The sequence below is a fragment of the Macrotis lagotis genome, chromosome 7 (assembly GCF_037893015.1).
Source record: "Macrotis lagotis isolate mMagLag1 chromosome 7, bilby.v1.9.chrom.fasta, whole genome shotgun sequence".
Taxonomy (NCBI): domain Eukaryota; kingdom Metazoa; phylum Chordata; class Mammalia; order Peramelemorphia; family Peramelidae; genus Macrotis; species Macrotis lagotis.
Window position 1 is genome coordinate 12,750,019 of NC_133664.1, and position 16,365 is coordinate 12,766,383.

General features: G+C 42.3%; 1 protein-coding gene across 2 annotated transcripts in view; it reads left to right on the plus strand.

Moving 5' to 3' along the window:
- The window catches only part of DNAH11 (dynein axonemal heavy chain 11), a 309,681-nt gene that overhangs the window by 253,046 nt on the left and 40,270 nt on the right, over nt 1–16,365 (plus strand). For both annotated transcript variants that reach the window (XM_074195450.1, XM_074195451.1), the window contains 4 exons: nt 9,858–10,062; nt 10,364–10,528; nt 14,254–14,394; nt 15,641–15,811. In XM_074195450.1, coding sequence (XP_074051551.1) covers nt 9,858–10,062; nt 10,364–10,528; nt 14,254–14,394; nt 15,641–15,811 — 682 coding nt within the window. The remainder of the gene's footprint in view (nt 1–9,857; nt 10,063–10,363; nt 10,529–14,253; nt 14,395–15,640; nt 15,812–16,365) is intronic.

The window sequence follows — 16,365 nt, forward strand, 5'->3', positions numbered from 1 at the left end:
AAGAGAAAAAAACATGGACCTCAGTGATCCTGGAGGAGTGAATTGTCTTGGTCAGGTGTATCCTTCCTATATGAAGTTGTGCCCATCTTTCCCCAGATTCTGTGCATTTTTGTGAAAGAGTATACCCCAGGCTTATGATGGGAATGTTTGATAGCCAACGTTCTAATTATGTTATCTTTAGATAGATAAATAATAGATAAGATGAGAGATCAAGAATATGCTAAGCAGGGGCAGCTAGGCAGCACAGTGGATAGAGCACCAGTCCTGGAGTTAGGAGGACCTGAGTTCAAATCCATCCTGACACACTTAATAATTACCTAGTTGTGTGATACTGCCTTGCAAAACAAACCATCAAAAAGAATGTTAAGCACCTCCTCTATGGACCAGGCAGTATTTTAAGTTCTGGGAATACAAATACAAGCAAAAAGAAAGACAGTCTCTGCCCTCTAATCAAGAAAGGCAGTAAATAACAGGGAGCTGAAAGCAGACAAGGAAGACTTTGTATGGGGCAAAGTCAAGAAGTAGTTCAATGAGTTATGGGCTGGGCTGGGATTGGAGTAAGAGTTGCTGGTGTGGGTCTTTCCTCAGATGGAAATTCTAGCAAAGAGCCCATCAATCAGAAGAGACCATGCATTGGAGGTATTGTCAGCATGAGAAATCTGCTAGAGCAAAAGTAGTCCAGGGAGTCACAGTCTCATTTGGGGTTATGATTAGAGACAGAGATACAAGTGCCTTTGTATTTGTCTGGTATTCATTGTGTCTACTAACCCATAACTATTAAAGGTAAGTTCACTGATGGGGGCCCATGAGCAAGAGTTGTAGGCTATAGACCCATGCTACTCAGGTATGTTGAAATTTAAGAGTAGTTCCACCCCCCCCCCCCAATCCAGCTTGTAAACCTTTGAGTGTCAAGTTGACAAGGTAGCCCAGATGGTAGGATATTGAGTCCAAATCCCCCATTTTACAGATGAGAAAGCAGAGATTCAAAGAAGAGGATTTATTTGCTCAAAATCATATAGGTAGTAAATGACAGAGGTGAAATTTGAACACAGTCTGTGACTTTAAATATAGCTCTTTAGGCATGTTCAAAAGCACAAAGTAAGAGATATAAAAGTGAATTTGGTCCATCCAGGAGGAAAAGCAAACAAATATACTTTCCATCTTCTATATATTGATTCCTCCAATTAAGTGAAAACTCTTTGAGGGCAGGGATTATTTCTCTTCTCTTATGGTATCAGGTACCTAGCACATACAGCTGGTGTTTAATAAACTTCTCTTATTTATTTTATTGCTTGCAATCAAATTGCTCGCTTCTCTCAGACCTTTGCTAAATGGAAGGTTGACCGTCTATTTCTCTTGTGGGGGGTATAAATCTGCTACCCCCAACAAGCAATTGTTGTTCTTAGTCTCTGCCACTTAGAGATTTGCAGCTGATGATTTGTCCCCCTCCAAAATCATAAATTTCAATGGGACTGTGTCTAAATGGAGTTTTGTTTTCCTCTTGTTTTTCTCCTTTTTATGTTTCGGTTACTGGTGGTTGTTTTTTCGATAGCTGACATTTGTTTTTTCTTCCTAATAACACAAGTCGGGAAAGATAGATACAGGCACAGTCCAAAAGTTAAAGTTCATGAATAATTGGAATGTTGAGGAGTATGGAGTAATGAATACTAATTACTCCTTTCATGTCTGACAGCTCCCCGAGGACCAATCCATCAGCCCAGACTTTCATTTGGTTCTGGTAATGGTTTCATCAATAGTACATTAATTCTGTATTTGAAAAGATATACAGTGGGACCTGACCCACACAGTAGATACCACTGTCATAAAGCAGCTACAGTCCGACAACAACGGGGTAATTACAAATAATTAAATCCACTGAGCTTCAGACAATCCTAATTCGAAGTAAAATATATTTTATGGTGTCAATCGACAGAAAACATGGTGGGGAAGATTTATCAATGTGTCCTCTTTCCAAAGCAAATTTGCTAGCTTTCACACACAAGGACTTGAAGAAGTTACTTTACAAAACAAAAAGTTGTTTCTTCACTCAGTAGAAGAGTCCCATGCAACAACCCAAGACTGTGTTAACTACAGCAACAACAATCAGTAACCACCATTACAACCACCGTCAACACACCCCCACACAACCAATCCAACAACCATTACTGCTGTTAACAACAACAACCTAATAATTATCATTGAAACTACCATCAACACAATCCCCACCACCACAGCAACCAATCCAACAACAGTCATAGCAACCATTATACTTACTTTGTTCTAGGCTCTCATATGGGCCTAGTTTACACTCTTCTGATTCTGTATTTTTTTGTTGTGTGCTCATTCCTAAACGTCTCTCACCATTCCTTTCTCTACATCACTGGAGTGATTTTCCTGAAGCACAGGTGCGACCATGTCATGCCCTCTGTTCAATAAATTCCAAAGGTACATCATCCCTTCCCTCAAGAATCTTTTATTTTCCTGGCCAGTGGGAAATAATGAAAGAATTGCAATCTATCAAAAGAGAAGAATTTCATGAGGCAAGAGTCCTAAGAAAATTTGGAGAAGCAGGCTTCGAGAAGGAAGTGGCTAAATAGCTGAGCTGTGAATGAAGCCAGGGATCCAGAGACTCTGGGGTAAAGAGAGAGAGTGTGTTCTGGGTGAGGCCATTCCAGATATGCCTGAATAAAGACTCAGAAGATACTGAATTCAGGCAAAAGCAAGTGGGAAGGGAAGTGATGTAAAATCAGTCTAGAATGGTAGACTGGAGCCAAAAGCCAAGCTGAGAGTTTGAGGGGGAAGGCAGTAAATGTTTATATATGGCCACTAATTGCCAGATATTCTATCAAGCTTTGAACCTCTACCATCTCATTGGATTCGTTTGTCGAATTCTTTCTACAGTCCCCATCCCTGCTCTCAAATTTCAACATACCTGTTGTTGCTGCCTTGCCAGTTATACCTTATTCTAGAATCCCTGGGAATCCAGTTGAAAATTAAATTTGGAACTTCTTAGGTTTCAAAAACTAGTTTTTCCCTTGTGGTCAATGTACCTTTTAACAACCTCATTAACATTAGCACGTACTTCAAAGGAATCACTGACAGCACTAATGGGGACAGTAGTTTTTGACCATGATCATCTCAATTTCCTTTTTGTGGAATTATGTTCAAGGCTCTCCTGTGTAATTCCGGGGAGTTACGAACTTTTCTTTATCCTCCCCTTCAATGGACAGGTTGTACAGAAGGTCACCTGAACACAAAAAGCAAAGATGAAATGTTTCCTGGGGAGCTGTGCTAGCCCCTGAGTTTGCAAAGACAAAAGTCAAATAGTCCCTGTCCTTGAGAAGCTTATATTCTGTGGAGGGAAACCAAGTTCACAGAAAATTAAATTTGAAATGTATGCAAAATAATTTCTTGGGTAAAGGACTCTAGCAAGTTGTCTTGGGACTGGTTAAAGCAGGTTGTTGTGAGTGATAATATTTAATCACAGTATCTAATGTAATGTCTAATTTGATCCTCACCACAATCCTGAGAGATAGGTACTATCATTATCCCCCTTTTTAAAGATAAGGAAACCAAGGCATATAGCAGTGAAATGATTTGCCCAAGGTCAAACAAGGATGGCTGTCTTCTCATAGACACATTCAGTTTCTGTGAATCTATCTCAGAGAAAACACAAAATAAACAACCACTACCAACACAACCACCACAAGAACCAAACCAACAACAGCCAAAACAACCACTACCAACACAATGACCACCACCACCACAACAACCAGTAACCACCATCAACACAACCCCCACACAACCAATGCAACCACCATAACAACCATTACTGCTGTAACAACAACAACCTAATAATTATCATTGAAATCACTATCAACACAATCCCCACCACCACAGCAACCAATCCAACAGTCATAGCAACCATTATACAAACCATCAAGTGAATCTCACCACTACCATCATTATAAGGTACTTACTTTGTTCTAGGCTCTCATATGGTCCTGGTTTACACTCTTTGGATTCTGTATTTTTTGTTGTGTGCTCATTCCTAAAAGTTTTTCGGTTTTTTTTCTTAAAATTCATCCTACTTATCAAGCTTCATAGCATCCTATTTCATTGTTATTTCTGTCTCTACCTCGATGCCAGGGTCCCCTTTTCTCTACTCAGAAATTACAATCCCCATTCCTTCCTGAGTCTTCCTTCTTCTGTTGCCATGGCATCCTAGTGGGCCTCTGCTTCTATGCTCTCACCATTCCTTTCTCTACATCACTGGAGTGATTTTCCTAAAGCACAGGTGCAACCATGTCATGCCCTCTGTTCAATAAATTCCAAATATAAACTCTATGGTTTGGCATTTATAGTTCTTCATAACTTGACCCCAACTTATCTTTCTGGCCTTATTGATGTTTCTCCTCCAGTCATTCCTGCCTTCTGACAAAATTAAAAATGCACACTCACATGTTCAGTAAGCATGATATGAGCTAGGAATCCTATGAGTTTAAACACAGTGCTCTAACCCAAGAGCACTGATCTGACAGAAGACTTGAGTTCAAATGCCAGGTCCAAACCTTACCAGGAGTGTGATTCTTGGCAAGTCACTTCCTCATCTGTAGAATGACAATGATTGTAGTTGGACTCTCCCAGTGTTGTTTGGAAGGCACAAAATGATAATGGTGTTTTTTTACCATTGTTTTTTTGATGAATTTCTCTAACGTGAAAGGAAAAATGATCAATTGAGATGTGAATTTGGTTTTTTTTGTAAGATTTGACTTTGTTTTCTACACAAAAGCACCTGAGAAACACACTTGTGTATGTGTATATGTATGTTTATATGTGTGTGTGTTTCCTTTCCCCTAGTGAAGAGCTATTTCTGTCATGAGGAGGAACATATTGATTCTTACCTATTTGGAACAGCAAAACAGTGGGTTCCTTTCTATTCAGGACTTTGCTTCCTGCCCCTGATTCCCCCACCAACTGGGTAGTTTTCTGCCAAAACCTTTCTTCTCAGGTTGGGTTTGACCAAGTCCTCTCCTGCTGAGGTTGCTAAGTAACAGCTCCTCACCTCTGTTTCCCTTGTCCACATCCATTCTGCTGCCATCCCTCCCTAGCGGCTGGAGGTCACTAGTCCAATTGAGACCCCTTTAATTTGGAACAGCAGGGTTGGCCGTAAGGCTTTTAGAGGTCCATTGAAAAGTTTCTTGTATGAGTTTTGTGTGTGAGAACATGTGTGTTTGGGAGGAGAGGTAGCTCCCCCATCCCTAGTGGGAGAGTTTTATTGAATTTTCTATATACCAAAAAGCAGTGGCAGGCTGCACCATACTTTCCATCAGAAAATGAGACCAAGGCCAACTTGGATATGTCTCTCACTGGTAGAAAGTTTTCCTCAATAATCTGACTCACTTTTCTTCACTGCCTCCACAACTGCTTCTCCTAGGCCTGCCCTCTTGTGTCTGCAAAAAGAGCCCCTCAAACAGTCAAGGCCCGTTCTCATCTCCTCTCATGACAGTAACTTGCGACCCTTCCCCATCCTAACTGCCTTCTCATTTTTCATTGTTTATCTGAAAATATGGCCCCAGAATGGAAACCAATCTTTAGAGAGATCGTGGCTTGCCCAAGGTTACAGAGGAAGTTTCTGAAACAAAATTCAAGCCCAGGTCTTCTGGACTCCAGGTCCAAAGCTATATCCACTGTAACAAACTGCTGTTTCCTATTGAGCTTCAATAGACTGAGATTCATAGACTAGATTCATAAGGCCCTAGACTCATAGATTTGGAACTTGAAGACACCCTAGAGGCCATTGGGTCCAACCATCTCATTTTACTGATGAAGAAACTTAGTCTTACAGGTCAGTGGCTGGATTAGCTAGTGTCTGTGATGTGACTCAAACCCATGTTTTCAAGTCTCAGAGTCCAGTACCTCATCTGTTATACCATGCTGGAAGTCATTGAATCCCAACCTCTCTAGCTCCAGGGGATTCCCTCCTCAAATCTGGTTATTGGAGAGATATATGAGGGCTGTTTTCTACAGATGAGGAAGCTGAGACCTTAACAGGTGGAGGAAGAGTACTTTAATCCTCTCTGGACCTCAGTTTCCTAACTGAAAAAATTAGGAGGTTGGAAAGGAGTCATCATCCAGTATCTTCATGAAGACTTCTAACCATGTAGAACCAGCTTCCTCTCTAAGACAACTCATTCCATGCTGGAATAGTTTTTATGATGGGAAATGTTTTTCCTGACAATAAGCCTACAGTATGATTTGACTGCCAAGAATGCTTTGGAATCTTGGTTTTTATGAAGAGAATCCTGGTGCCAAGACTAGGGAGGTGACAGTTCTGGTGATCTTGACCCTGCTCCAACTTCAGCTAGGGTCTGGGTTTCCATTCTCGGGCCATATTTTCAGATAAACAATGAAAAATGAGAAGGCAGTCAGGATGGGGAAGGGTCCCAGGTTACTGTCATGAGAGAAGATGAGAACGTGCCTTGACTGTTTGTGGGGCTCTTTTTGCAGACACAAGAGGGCAGGCCTAGGAGAAGCAATTGGGGAGGCAGTGAAGAAAAGTGAGTCAGATTATTGAGGAAAACTTTCTACCAGTGAGAGACATATCCAAGTGAAATGAGCCAACCCCACCGAAGGTCTTTCTTCCAAAGCCTAATGACTATTGGGTAGATTGTAGAGAGGACTTTTGTCCAGAGTCAGGTGACCAAAGTACAGAAGCTTTGAGACCTCTTGGAACTCAGAGATTCTGTATTGTCTCATCTACCTCTAAACCTCCCACCTATTGCTTCTAGTTCCGCCCACTAGGACCAGGGGAGAAGTCCCTTGAGCAAGAAGACTATGGAGAAGATCAGGATGGAGCCAAATAGACATTCGATTAGACTTTAGATGCCAACACTGGAATATGGACTTAGTCCTGAAATGTGTGGAGTCAGTAGAGCTGATGGATAAACCTATGCTTTAAAAACTACATTTACTTCCATATTATCAGGATCACAACCTGCAAGGAGTTGATGGCTTCACAGTAATGTGTTCCCTCCTGGGTGCCATGTTTTAGGAAGGATAGAGACAAGCTGATGCAGCCAAGACAGTGAAGAGTTCCTCCTTCCATTTTTGTGATACTTGTAGAGAGAACTAGGGGTGTGTAGGCCTAGAAAATAGAAGACTCAAGGGAGAAGAGATGAGCATCTTTGAGGATCTGCAGAGATCCAGGTGAGAGGGGATTAGCTTCATTTTGTTTGACCACTAAAGCAGAGCCAGGAGCAGAAGGTGGACATTGTCATGAGGTTGATTTTGGCCTGATGGAAAGAACAAGAGCCATTCCCAAATGGGTGAAACAGAGGGCTCCGCTGCACTAGAGATCTGTCTTCATGCCAAGGTCAAGCTCATTAGGTACTTAAGCAATATTTATGACTTGACTTGATGATGCATCTTGTATAGTTACCAGTTAGACTATATTGGACAAACTACAAGACTAATAAATAAAAGTTAAAAGTAAGGTCAAAAAAACAACATCAAGGTCACAAGTAGCCTGGTATTGTGGAAAGACAGGAGTCAGGAACCTTGGGTGCTAGTTCCAGTCCAATCACTCCCAACTAGAGGTTACCTTAGAGATATCACTACCTGCTAGGACCCATGCTTCCTAATCACTCAATTGACTAGATTGATTATAGCTTTAGAGTTAGAAATTACTTCAGAGGTCATTGAGCTTCTTGTCCTGGCCCTTCATTTTATAGAAGAGGAAGAAGCGAAGTAATTGACTCAAGCCTTTACTTGTAGTAAATGGCAGAATTGGAATTTGATCTCAGGTCTCTGACTCCTGATGAAGCATTTTTCCTATTGTGTCTCACCACATTCTCTGCCCAGATCTTAGGTCTCTGGGCAGAGAATGTATGACTTTGATCGCATTAACAATATGATCTAACAAGCTAACCCACCATGCTATTTGTCCCAGAGATGACAAAAATACTTTCCTACTCATTCCTAGACAACCAAAGAGGTGTCTCTTGTCCTCAGAAATGGACCTGACCAGTCCCCCATGTTCCTACTTTCTTTTGCTTCTCAGTTTTCCCTTGTCTTTGTCTAACCTCGGAGCCCATTGCCTGCTCCCTCCATCCTTGACATCATATCCTTTGCATCCATGGCTTTCACAGAAATAGCACAGTGGTTCTGTTATCCTTTTCCCACCCCTCTGGTTAATACAGTTGTTGCTTAGATCCTTCAAATCACAAGAGAGCATTTGAGGTCCATTTAATTTTCCCGGCCTGGCAATTAACAAAAAATTAACCTAGCATCAATGATAAAACCCACTGAGTCATTATACATTTTTTGTCTTTCATAGACCATAAACATACCAATCATGAATAATTGATTATCTCTAGGAAATTTTTTTTTAAAAATCACAAAACTATGAAGTAGTATTTCAGAGAAAGGCTTAAAATGTCAATTTATAGCCAGACCTCCTCCTTATTTCATTCGTGTAGCATTGGACCCTTGATATTAGCTTACCCCTCATAGGACAGACTGCCCTTTCTACCTCCTCTATCACAGACTCTATTTCAGGAGAGATGTTGCTGGGTTTGTCTGAAGGGTAAAGAAAGAACTTCCTCTCTCTGACTGAGACCTCCTGGAAATGTTCTCTTTGTTTTTGCTTTTCACTCTCTGGGAGGTGGGGCCTCATTCAGAGAATGGGAAAATCTCAGAGTTGAAAAGGAACCCAAGTAACCTGGTCTAGTCCAACCCACACCAGAAAAAAAAAGGGATTATCTACAGCCTACCCAATAGTTGATCATATAGACTTGGTTTGAATACCTCCAGCAATAGGGAACTCCCCATATCTTTGGGAAGAAGCCCATTTTCCTTTGGCATGCTATCTACAGCCCACCCAAATGATGAGTTATCCAACCTTGTCTTGAATATTTCCAGTGATTGGGGACCTCCCTACATCTTCAGGAGGAAGCCCATTCTATTTTGAAATGGTCTCATGCTTGGTAAATTTGTTCTGACATCAAACCTAAACCTCTTTGCCACTTCTACCCATCATTACTGGTTCTGCCCTTTGGGGCAGAATGAATCTATGTCTCTTTCTTTGACTGATTTGCTCTCACACAAATGAAGATAACTATCCCCCATGAGTCTTCAGTTCATTAGGATAAACCTCCTCAGTTCTTTCAAAAGGACTAAGACTCATGACCCTTTACTGTCCTGACTGACCTATTCTGGGCACTGTAACTTGTCAAGGGCCTTCCTAAAATACAGTAGACAAAATTGCCTCTCTGTGCCAATTGAAACATAGGTCTTTTGACAAGTTAATAGGGGCTGGAGAGAATTTTGAGAGTATGAGCCTTAATTTTTAAGATAAAATATTTGCTGTCTTCATTAAGTCAGTCAACAAATATTTCTTGGGTACATACCATGTACTGAGAACTGTCCTGAATCCTGAGGTCACAAAGAGAGATATGAAACAACCCATTGCAAAGGAACTGACATGCCGCATAGGTTCATAGATTCAAACCTGAAGGGAACTTAGGAGTTAAATCCACAACAGTCCCATTTTACAGAGGAGGAAATTGAGATAGTGGAGATTAAGTGATTTTCTCAGGGTTACACAGATAGTATATGAAGTAGGATTTGAACTCAGGGCTTCCTATCTCTGGGCCAGTGCTCTGGCACCATCTCTGGGACTCTTGAACCTGGTGATTAGGAGTAATGGAGGAGGAGGGGGTAAATCTGTCCAACGAGGGTTATAAAGCATTCTTGAGTGTCTGCCTGCAAGCCATAAATAGGGTGGAGGGTCAAAGTCGAAGACCAGGTTTGTGCTTCCTCAGAGTCCCTGTATCCATGTTCAACCACCCCCTTAGGTTCATCAGAATTGGGGACAGAGAATGTGAGTTCCACCCAAGCTTCCGGCTCCTTTTGCACACCAAGTTGGCCAATCCTCACTATAAACCTGAGCTGCAGGCTCAGACCACCCTGCTCAACTTCACCGTCACCGAAGATGGTCTGGAAGCCCAATTGTTGGCAGATGTGGTTAGTGTGGAAAGACCGGATCTGGAAAAACTCAAGGTAAGAAAAGAAAAAAAGAAAAGTTAACCACAGCAATTTATTTAAGTACCAGGGTGTCAAGAAAGCTGAACCTAGAAGGAACCCTAGAAGACCCTAAGATCACAGATTGGGAGTCACAGGGGGTCTTAGTGGTGATCAGCATGACTGATGAGACTGTGTCCTAGATAGATGGCTGAACCCAGGTCACACAGGCAACCTCATCAAGTCACCCATTGACCCAAATAGCTGTGACCTGCCTCTCCAAGGAGCAGGACAGACCTTCAACTTTTTTTTTCCCTTTCTTCTTTCTGAATTTTGTTAGTCGGTTCTGACAAAGCAGCAAAATGACTTTAAGATCGAGCTGAAGCACCTAGAAGACGATCTCCTCCTCCATCTGTCCACAGCAGAGGGGAGCTTTCTGGATGACACAGAGCTGGTGGAAAAACTGGAAACCACCAAGTCCACTGCAGCAGAAATAGAGGTCAAGGTAGGCTTCCAGATAGGGTCTTCCATAGACAAACCCAGAGCTGCAGGGGCTCCAGAGGCCACTGAGGCCAGCCCCTTAATGCTGCACAAGAGGAAACTGAGGTACAGAGAAGCAAGCACCAGAAGGGGGATTTGATCATGGGTCCTCAGATTCCAGAGTCTGCTTCCAATGAGTAGAAATGCTTTGACTTTAAAGAGAAAATAAATGCATATGGCATCCATCGTCCATGGATGCTGCAATCTTTCATTGACAGAGTTTCATCTTCCTCCAACGTCCATCACAAACCCTCTGTGATTTTTGCCCAAGAGCTGTAAACTGATGACCCACTGAGGGGCTGAGTTTTACTAGGCCACACCTAAGGCAGCAGAGATGTAGACCCTGAAGGGGCCTTTAGAGTTCACTAGGACCTGTGGGAGGTCCATCTCATGATTGAGGCCAGGCTCATCTGACCCCTGGGATTACCCTCTGGGGGGTAAGCAGAGGGCAGCTAAAATGTGTATATGTCAGGACCCCATATGTGAGCTTGTTCTGTATCAAACAGAAGCTGACAGATTTGGATAATCCATTCCTTAAAATGTTTCAGATTGCTTTGGAAACTGGTTTTGTCCTCCAGGTATTTATCTATATTGGAATGGCCCAATAATTTCATCAGGGTAGGGAATTCCCTCTGCCAAAGCAGACCAACTTCTTCTCTGAGTGTTAGACTCTTGGCTTGGGACCCAGAGGTTAAATGTCATATAGCCAAGATGGACTACCAGAGGTGAGACTTGAACTCAGAACTTCCTGACTTGTAATCCTATCTTCTCTCCAGTCTGCCAAGCTGCCAGACATTTATAGGTAGAATATTTGGGCAATGAGACTCTATAGGTCTCTATGTCATAAGAGATGGCATCTGTGCCATTTTGTGAGATGCCCAAGCCTTGCTCTCTTCATTCCTATCCCAACTGGCTCTTTGGACATCTTTGCCATCTTGCTAGCAGCCTCTCTAGCTATGCTCCTGCCAGTATGGAGCTCTCTCCCCTTTTCCTCTCCCCTTTGTGTATTGACTTCCCTTTAGAGGAAGGTAAGAGATGCTCTTGGTGGGGGTGGGGAGGGTGAGCATTTGTATCTGAACACAGTCACCACACAGTAAGTGCTCACTCCTCTGTCTCTTGAGCTATCTCTAGTTACCATCTCTCCACCATCAGATAGTGTTTCATAGACGATAGAGAGGAGCCACAGAACCCAGAAGGCCCGGGTTTGAGCCTGCCTGTACAAGCTTAGAAGGTAATTATCCCTACTTCCCAGGACAACGTTCTAGGATCGGCATCCTGTACAAAGGGCTGACTTGTATCGGACGAGGGAGTTTTCTTGCCAGACTCCTTACACTGATGAAAGCACAGGTCCAATCCCTTTCAATATCATTGTGTATAAACACGTATGAATATATACACACAGGAGCCAAATGGATATATATATATATATATATATATATATATATATATATATATATATAAAGACAAATAGACATATTTAGAGAGACTTCAAGGATTACCACATTTGATTATTTTCTGAGCAGTATTGTCATCCTGAATATTAAATTCAAATAGCACATATGTGAATTTAATTTATACACATATTATATATATAATAAATTTCAATATGGTTTCATATATATATATATATATACACACACACACACACACACACACACACACACACATGCATGGGGAGACATACACGTGTGTTTGAATTCAGTATTCCAGATGAGAATATCAGCATTTTCATCTTGAGTATTGATTTCACAGGATGCACACTGATGTTTGTGTGGACATAGCCACCCTCCCTCTGGGCTTTGGTGTCTAAAAGGGAGAGACAGACAGACACAGAGGGTGGTTTTCAAACCCACTTCTGATACTGACTCTCCATGAAACCCCGGACATGCCCCTTCCCTTCCTGCAACTTCAGAGAGCTGCCGGGAGGGACATCCAGCTGACTGGCCAGAGCAGCTCATTCCATTGCCGGACAGCAATGATTGTCAGAGACTCTTTCCTACATAAAAGCCTAAACCAGCATCTTCCCAGGGCTCCTGGACCCGCTGCCCTAGGGGACCCAGAGAACAAGGCTAACCCCTCTCACAAGTGACAGCCCTTCCCATCCGATCCAGAGGACAGCTCCCACGTCGCCCGCCCCTCCAGTTATCATCTTCCATTGTCCTGCCTCTGGGAGGGTCCAGACATCCCTCTCTATTATAGAGCACCATGTTCCCTCTCTGTACCCCCAGGATTAGGCAGATCTGTAGAAAAGACACTGGGCCAGGGGAGGGGAAGGGCTTGGAAAAATATTATGTCTTTGATCAAAATCTGGTCCTAAAGAAAAGAAACAAATGTTCAATTACTCAAATAGAAATGAATGAGTTAGCTTTTCTTTTATGGTAGTTCTGAGGCTAACCCCAGGGCATAATCTAAATAAAACTCTCTGGGCCTTTGGCCTATGAATCTGGAAGAGATAATCAGGATTGATATAAAAGCTTTCCCCCCCCTCCTCTTCAGCCTAGTGTGGTTATTGAACACATTTACTGTTGACCTTGGTCAGGCTAGAATACCTTGTTGGCCAATAAAGTTGTTGGCATGGAATTGACCCAGTGGCATTTTAATTGGCATTCCTGGGTCCAAGGAAGCTTTTATAGGCCAAGACTGGCCAAGTCAGAGACCTCTTTAATCTACCTCCCCCATTCCCCAGGCAAATGGCAAACCACCACAGTAACAAAATCAAGCTTCTTTCCTTTCTATAATTTAATTCTCCCAATGGATTTGGTCTTAGTACCATGTGCCTTCCCTTCTTAGTACCATGTGCATCCCTCTATGCCTGCTCCCTTTGTGTATCTCTCCATAAGTTTTCCACAACTCAATTCAACAACATAAACAATTAAAATGAGAACTTATAAGATAATTCATGGATCAACAGGGCAGTTTTATGTATAGCTTTATGGTATGAATAGAATGTGGGATCTGAAGCCAAGAAGACTTGAGATCAAATTCTGCCTTAAACTCTTACTAAATGTATTATTTGGACAAGTCATTTAACTTCTATTTGCCTCAGTTTCTTCAACTGTAAAATGGAGATAATAACCTCCCAGGGATTATTGTGGGGATAAAAATGAGAAAATAGATATTATTTTTATTAGGTTTTTTTAGGTTTTTTTTGCAAGGCAGTGGGGTTAAGTGGCTTGCCCAAGGCCACAGAGCTAGGTCATTATTAAATGTCTGAGCCTAGATTTGAGCTCAGGTCCTCCTGACTCCAGGGCCAGTGCTCTATCCATTGCACCACCTAGCCGCCCCAATTTTTATTATTTTCTAAAGCTAGAATTAGTTATCTAATGCAAGCCCCTTCATTTTACAGAATAGGAAACCAGGGCTCTGTGGAGTATCCCATTTGTACCTGTTGCCTTTGGCCCTAAAACCCTCTTTTTTTTCTCTGTCCTATACTGTCCTCGCCATCTCTCACCACTTCTCCCCTCCAGTCTCTCTCACTATTCAGTTTAAACAACAACAAAACAGCAATGAATGCTTAGAAATATGAAGCCATCCATTTTCAAGATGCTCCAACCTCTGGACTCCATCCCTAGTCCACATATTTGATGTTCATCCTGAGCTCTCATTTCAGACATGTCACTTCCTCATTCAGATCATAACAGGAGGCACCAAGAGTAATCAAATTTGTTTTTTAAATGTATGCCAACCCAGGTGGATGAAGGCAAAGAAAATGAAGCCAAAATTAATGAAGCCAGGGACTGTTACAGACCGGTGGCAGGCAGGGCGGCTCTTTTGTACTTTGTTGTTAACGACCTCCGGAAAATCAACCCCATCTATCAGTTCTCTTTGAAGGTAAGGTCATATTTGCCAGTGCCCTTGTAAAAGCTGGGCATGTTTGCATACTTCCCTCTGAAGGTCCAAGGCTTTCTTTTACAAAACAGGAGCTGCCACTGGCAGAGTTACCATGGGATGGAAATAGGTTGTCTGTCCCCAACTTAGCCCAGCCCCTTCCCCATTTCTGCTCAGAGCTCTACTGCCATTTTCCATTTCTAATTTCCACAAAATAAATCAGATAATTACACTTAAATGAGGAGAAAAGAGGGCATTTTTGCACTGACCCAAATAGAGTCTTGACATTCTATTAATTTTTCTGTATACTTGAGGTTTATTTCCTGGGACAATACTTAGTTTCCAAAATGGAAGGAAGTTCCTTGAGGGTAGAGGAGATGGTGGTTTTTTGGTCTCCCTAGCACACAGCTGCTCTCATACAGAGGGATCATAATCAATGAATATTTATTAAGCACCAAATGTGCAGAGACAAGCAGAGCAGCTCCTGGCCTTAAGGAGCTTACATCCTCATGGAGAAACCTGAAAGCTGACTTAATAAATGCTTATTGCTTTGAATCAAATTGTACTCTCTCCAAGGTGAGATTGGAAGGGAGAGGGAAAGGAGGGAGGAGGAAAGGGAGAGGAAAGGGAAAGAGAGAGCCAGAGAGAGAGAGTGAGGGAGAGAATGAGGGGGGTAGGGGGAGAGACACAGAGAGAAAGCAAGAGAGAGAGTGAGGCAGAGAGAGAGTGAGGAAGAGTGAGAGTGAGAGAGAAGGAAAGAGCAAGTGCGGGAAGGGGAAGAAGATAGGAGACATTTGTGATTCATAATATGAAGAAGTCTTTTCTAGCACCAACATCTAGAGCCATCATCCAGCTCAGAAGTAGGGGTTCTCCTCTTCCCTCCTCAGTAGCTGGGATTTGGGCACTCTTGGCAGTACTGATCTGATTTTTAAAAATTTCTTTAACAAAAATTTATTTTCTCTCCCCTTCTCATCTTCCTGTATGATAAGCAGAAAACAAACAAAACCCACATATAGTCAAGCAAAATAATAAGCTCCATGTTTATTCATTACTGGCCCCATTTTCAAGAGAAGGAAATTGATAGGGGCCTATCTGACTTGACAAGCATCACAGAGGAGATAGATGCTAGGAACCAAGAATTCCTTCACCCTCCTCAGCTGTCTTTGTCTCCATAAAATACCCCAGCCCTGAATGTTGTGGGTTCCCCCTACAGTTGCCACCTCCTTAGAGAATCTTCACTCATCCACAGGCTTTCAACAACCTCTTCCATAAGGCCATCCAGCAGTCAGAAAAGACAGAGGATCCCCAGGAGCGCATCTCAAACTTGATGGAAAGCATCACCTACTCTATTTTCCTTAACACCAGCCAGGCATTGTTTGAGAAGGACAAACTCACTTTCCTCTCCCAGATGACTTTTCAGGTAGGAAAGAGTGTCCACACATTTTCCTGTGATGAGTAATCAAGTAGATGTATGGACTGTGTTGGATGTCCTGATCATTTCTTGGTGGCAACTCCTTATGGTGTCTTCAGTGGGCTGAAGAGTGGTAGATGGATGGGTGGATGGATGAGTGAATGAAAAGTATTTATTAAGTCATTTCTCTTTTTTCTTTTTTCTTTACTTTTTCAAGACAATGGGGTTAAGTGACTTGCTGAAGGTCACATAGCTAGGTAATTATTACATGTCTGAGGTCAGATTTGAACGCAGGTCCTCCTGACTCTGGTGCTCTATCCACTGTGCCACCTAGCTGCCCCATTAAGTAATTTCTACCACAAACTTTATCCATCGAGTAATTTCCTCTATGCCAGGTCTAAGAATTATATTCCCACTATAGAATGGACCTATACCCTAGAGAAGGCTCACCAACCACTGTTTCCTGTACCACAGTTGACCAGGGTAGGTTGTTAGGCTTATTCCAGTCCAAAGCAGCACATATGCCTCAACTTATTCAATTTCCAAGGATCAGGAGGTTTAAG